Source organism: Pelodiscus sinensis, chromosome 11, assembly GCF_052426305.1.
Source record: "Pelodiscus sinensis isolate ZL-2025 chromosome 11, ASM5242630v1, whole genome shotgun sequence".
In the NCBI taxonomy this organism is placed as follows: Eukaryota; Metazoa; Chordata; order Testudines; family Trionychidae; genus Pelodiscus; species Pelodiscus sinensis.
The window spans coordinates 41,799,899-41,805,662 of NC_143062.1; the positions used below are offsets into that span (position 1 = coordinate 41,799,899).

The 5,764-nt window shown below is 48.7% G+C and overlaps 1 protein-coding gene across 1 annotated transcript; it reads right to left on the reverse strand.

Annotated features, from left to right (window-relative positions):
• Positions 1-1,626: 1,626 nt before the first annotated feature.
• On the reverse strand, positions 1,627-4,185 carry GPR27 (G protein-coupled receptor 27). Its single transcript, XM_014573635.3, has one exon. It carries the CDS (start codon positions 3,580-3,582, stop codon positions 2,440-2,442), a length of 1,143 nt encoding a protein of 380 aa, XP_014429121.2. The 5' UTR covers positions 3,583-4,185; the 3' UTR covers positions 1,627-2,439.
• Positions 4,186-5,764: the final 1,579 nt, after the last annotated feature.

Below are 5,764 nucleotides of genomic sequence, written 5' to 3' on the forward strand. Positions count from 1 at the left end.
TATGCTAATGAAGCCCGGGAAATTCAAATCCCGGGCTTCATTAGCAAGTTCGGTATGCATACATTACCCCGCTAGTTTGAACTAGCGGGGTAGTGTAGACATGCCCATAAAGAGTATAGAAACTAAGTTTAATGGCTTCTCCATCCTCTCCTCCTTTCTTGCACTCCCCCCAAAAAATTAACATGAAGCTTAGAAGGAAAAAATACTGGGTTTCTTATTTTTGTTTTCATGGAAAGGGAAAAGAACTTGGATGTGCAGTTTCAGACTGTTAATATGTCCCTAAAATGCATCCCCGACTGTCACACATTCTCATATCTCTACAAGATAATTTTTAATTTTCAAAGTCCGTGTTAGTCTGTAAAAAACTTAAATACAACTGAAAAGAACTACAGTAAAACAAGTTATACACAAAAGGCAGTTACCAGTGCTCTATGGATGTCTGTAAGGAAGCCTTAACTAAATAAGAACTGTAACATACAATTTTTATGTTCTCCCCTTCCCCTAAAACTTCCCATATTTCCACTTGAAGTTCTGTAACTGTTTAAGTTCCATGTTGTAGTTCAAAGTTCAAACCTTTGAACTGATTAAGTCACTCTCAAGCTCCTTTTTCAAACTTTGGCCAAGTCTAGCCACTGATTATTTAAATTCACGTTCCTGTTTTTGAACCTTTCCCTCCGCTTTCTGTATGTTACTACTGAAGTGAAAGCTCAAAGCCTGCACTTCATGTTGCAGGAAATTTTATTTCTTAGGTTTTCTAGACTCAGTTTTACAGCAAAATTTGGTTTCACTATTCAAGTACTCACTTGTCAGCCTTCTAATTTTAACTGCCATACCTAACTCCTCAAGGTCCTGTCCAATAAGGTTACAATACAGCAAAACATATTTATGCAACAACTTTACACTCAAGAAAGATCTCATCTAGTGGATGAACAATAATTTGTGGCTAGTGTTTATGGAGATACTACTGTTGTGGCAATCACTGAAATTTCTTTATAGAAATTAAGCCCCTTATTTCTGTCATGTATGTGATTTGTTACAAAACAGTAAAAGATTACTGTCTGCTAAATTTTATGTTTGAGAGAGGTTCCTTGATAAAACAAAAGTTTTTGACTTCTCTGATGAAAGTACTTTCTGATATAGATACGATAGGTTGGTTCCAAGCAACTCAGTTAATACGTTTAGATACGTCTTTACAACATAAGTCACAATAATAAAATATAAAAATACCTAGTCCATTAATAATTCAAAATAACTTTCCTGAACAGAGAAGCTTGTAGATGCGCACAATGTTAACCAAGCAATTGTGTTAAACTCCTTTTCCTACTAAAATTAATGATAATTATCCAGAATTTTCCCATCATTAATGGAGCAATTTTCTACGTGGGAATTCATTGTAACCGACAGAAAAGGAATTGTGCTATTTAAACCCGTCACCCATCATGAACTTGTCTCTTTAAAAATATTTTAATTACTTGTTTATGTTAATACCTAAAATGAGACTGAACAGCAAATGCAAACTCTGTGCTTCTCCATGATATCCAAAACTGTGAATTATACTCAGCCGTAAGGGACATGCAATTTTATATGCACACTTATGTCAGAAAGCACTATTCGGCCATTCTGAAATAATTTCATAAAGTTTAGTCTTTTATTAAAGAAAACAGTCAAAATGTACAAGTATGTGACCTAGTTTTGTAGATAACTTCCTACAAAGTCAGTAAAATATGAATTCAATCTAGTTTAAAAACTGATATAATTGATCATTTTTAAAGTTGAGATTCATTTTAAAATCACGTCACAAAGAATTATGAAATATTACCAAATGAGTAGTGCAACAAGAATATCGTTCTACACTGTGTTTGCATTTCAGGCAAAAATTACATCACTGCTTTCAATACTTAAAATCACTTGAGAATGCCAACTCAACAGCTCCCCATAAAAACTGACTTCTTGACTTCAAAACAAATAAGAAAACAATACCTGTGAAGTCATCAAAAATAACTTTAGTATAAAATGTTTGTCTTGGCCTTTATCAAATCCTGAATAAAACTGTCAAGCCTTTATCAAAACAGACAGGAGTAAGGAACAAAACTACCATGGCCTTTTAGCTAGATCAGGTGCAATCACACCTACAAAGGTTAGAAGCAAGACCAGAAACTTGGAGCCCTGTTTTGTTTTTAAAAACCACACAAAGACAAATAAAACTGCTTCTTACAGCCTAAGTGTTGGGATATTTTGTTCATATAAAGTAGCCCCATAGGCAGCAATTTCTTATGTTTTGAAGACAGCATATGCAGAGTATAGAAAAATAAACAATAGCTTCTTACAGCTAAAAGTTTGGGGGCTGGGTGCTGATTTGAATTTCCTCAGAAACAACACTTGAGTGCATGTGCAGAAATATGGGAAAGGATTCATTTTTTCGTGATAAGAAAAGCCACCCTACATCCCAAAGCTCTTCAGATCACAAAGGATGGTGCCCTGCGTGCTCTGGATGCTTTGGCAGCAGGGGAAATGAGCTCTGAAGCAGACCCTGAGCTCTTTGTTGAAGATAAAGCACAGGATGGGGTTGACTCCCGCCTGGGCGAATGTCATCCAGACCGAAGCAGTCAGGTAGACCTGCGGGAGGGTGCTGGCCTTGATGAAGACCCGCAGGTAGCAGGCCACGATGTAGGGGGACCAGAGCAGCAGGAAGAGCAGGGTGATCATGTAGAACATTTTGCAGATCCTCTTCTCCATCTTGAATTCCTCCAGCACCAGCAACCTCTTGATTTGGCTGTGGGTGGCCTGCCTGATGCCCACCAGGGTGGGTGGGGTAGGGCCCCTACCAAAGCCAGCTGTCCAGTTGGCCGCCGCTTGCCCAGTTGCTCCGGGGCCATGGAAGGTCCAGTTCTGGCTGATGGCTGGGACCAGCTGGGCCGGCTTCATCTTGCGGTGCCCGTGGATGAAGAAGAGGAGCTTGACGTAGACCAGGTGGGTGGCGGCGATGACGGCGGCCAGCATGAGCATGAAGCCCAGCGTGTCGTTGGCCTTGACGTAGCGGTGCTCGAAGATGCACTGCTCCTCCTCCCGGATGAACTTGTAGGTGCCCACGTCGAAGACGGGCGGGAAGGCCATGGCCATGGCCAGGGTCCAGACCATGCACACCACCGCCAGGCAGGTCCAGCCCGTCATGCGCTTGGCGTAGAAGCGGTGGTGGGCGATGGCCATGTAGCGGGTCACCCCCACGCAGAAGAGCAGGAAGGCGGCGTGGAAGCAGAAGAGGACGGCCAGGAAGGCCAGCACCTTGCAGCTGAGCGGCCCGTGGGGCCAGGCGCCCGCCCCGCTGCGCACCGACAGCATGACGAAGGGGAAGCAGGCCAGCGAGCGCAGCGCGTCGGCCAGGCACAGGTCCAGCAGCAGGTAGTAGGGGGCGCGGTGCAAGTGCCGGTCCTTCAGGATGAGCCAGGCGAAGAGCACGTTGCCGGCCAGGCTGACGCACAGGATCAAGCCCAGCGTGGCCAGCTTGAGGCCGGAGGCGCTGAGCAGGCCGCCGGGGCTGGGCAGGTGCGGGCTGCTGCTGCTGAGCTCGCTGGCGTTCGCCATCGGGGGAAGGGAGGCGCGGGGCTCGGCTCAGCGCTCGCCCGCCGCACCCAGACGGCGGCTAGCGGAGCGCGCTGCGCCTGCCTCCCTGCCAGCCCCGGCCCGCTCGCCGCGCCCCGCCGGCTGCCGCTCCGCAGACGCTCGGCTGCTTCATGCCCGGGCCGGGCTGGGCGTGTGCGGAGCGCGGCGCCCCCATGCCGGCTGGCGGCCCCCCGCCTCCCCCGCCCGCCGCCGGGACCCCGCTGCCCGGGGCGGCAGCCGCATCGGGCGCCCCGCGAACTTCAGGCGTCGCCTAGCGCAGCCGCCGGGGGGGAGGCTGCCGGGGGCGGGGGCGGCTGGGCTCCGGCATCCTGCCGCATGGCCCCGCGCCCTCCTTTGTCTCTCCGCCGCCGGGGGACCCAGGCGGGGCGAGCCCCTGGCGGCTCAGCTACCCGCGGGGCTCGGCTCGGGCTCGGCTTCCGGCGAGCGGCTGCTCCGGAGCCAAGTGGAGGGGCCGGCTGGGCCTGCGCACAGGAGCGGGAGCCAGCAAAGCCCCGGCTCGCTGCCGGCAGCGCCAGCCGGGCGGGGCTGTCCTCGCCCGCCCGCGCCACTCAGCCAGCCAGCCGTCCAGCAAGGGATGACGCCGGCGCTGTCTCTCTCTAGGGGCCCTCCTGCACGGGTGCAGCTGAGTCGTGCCCTGGCGGGGCTGGGCTGGGCTGGGCTTCTCCCTCCTGCGCCCCTCCCGCCCAGGGGATCAGTTTTGTCTCTGCGTCAACCTGGAGGAGCTTCTTTGCCTTCGGCAGGGACCAGCTGCTATGTAAAATCCCAGGGGGGGAGGGGGGGAAGAATGGGAGGTGAATCCCCCCACCCCCAATAAAGGACACACATTCACTCTTCAATTCACATTCCCATGATAGCTCCTACGAAGGGAAGGCCATCCTTAGGGGTTACTAACAAAGGTGACGAGGAGTCCTGTGGGTGACAGGACTCCTCCTCGCTTTTGCAGATTCAGACTAACACGGCTACCCCTCTGATACTTAACAAAGGTGAAAGTACTTCCCAATTTCTTACAGGTACTGTGGTACTGCAACCCAGGTCCCTGCCAGCTTTTGCCAGAGCTCTATCAGTTCTTGTCAGACCTGCACACCAGGGCGCACCCACTTACTTTCACCTCTGGTTACTAATGGTCTGCCATCATCCAAAGGTGAGGACAGAAGGACCCAGATTGAGGGCTGAGAGACGAGATTAAAAAAATGTGGACTCTTTTCTGAGGGGGGAGAATAGGTGCTTATATAAAGACAAAAGCCCTAATATTGGGACAGTCCTCCTGATAACATTGGGATCGCTGGTCACCCTAAATGAGGGACGCTATGCCACAGGATAGTTCCTGAAATGGAAAGTAGGATGGGATCCATTTGTTTAATATGATAGCTAATACTTTAGTCAATGGGAAACCTGGATAACTTTACTAGGGATGCGACCTCTTGGTCTGAGATACTACTGAAATGCAAATAATTGGGCAGCTAGAGGAACATACAAAAGGAGCTCACTGAAAGAATAAGCTCTTCAAATACTACACAGAGGAAAATGTCTGGGACTTGATACATGCAAAGAGCAGACCAGGGATGTTGCAGATTTTTCCATAATCTAAACCCATCTGCCATGATGGGCTGGATTTAGATGATAAGACCTTTGTTCTTGGACCAGGGCCCCATTGTGCCAGGCGCTGTGTAAACATAGAACAAAAAGATAGTCACTCCCAGTGTTCCCACTAATCTTTTCCATCCATGTGTGGATTTTTTTCCATCCATGTGTGGACTAAATTTTGATGTACAACAATACATGGGTGAATGTGCACCACCAGTAGAAACAAAAAAGCCTAGGTTTGCGTGCTCTGCTAATCCACTGGGCAGCATTTGAATCTTTCCTGAGACCACACAAGTGCTCTGCTTACAGGGAACACTGGTCACTGCACCAAGGAATTTGCAATCTAAGTACAAGACAAAAGATTAATACAGATAGATGGGGGGTAGAAGGAAATAATGAGACGGTGGTGGTCAGCATGATAGACAAAGGCACCCTAACTGATGTCACTTTATTTTGGTGGTATGATGGCAAAGGAGTGTTTTAAGGAGGTATTTAGAAGGAGGCTAATGAGGTAGCTTTGTGATTGTTTATGGGGAGATCCCCAAGGACCAGTACTTTA

Coding starts and splice junctions, on each gene's coding strand:
- GPR27 (XM_014573635.3), bottom strand. CDS start 3,582: ATGGCGAACGCCAGCGAGCTCAGCAGCAGCAGCCCGCACCTGCCCAGC.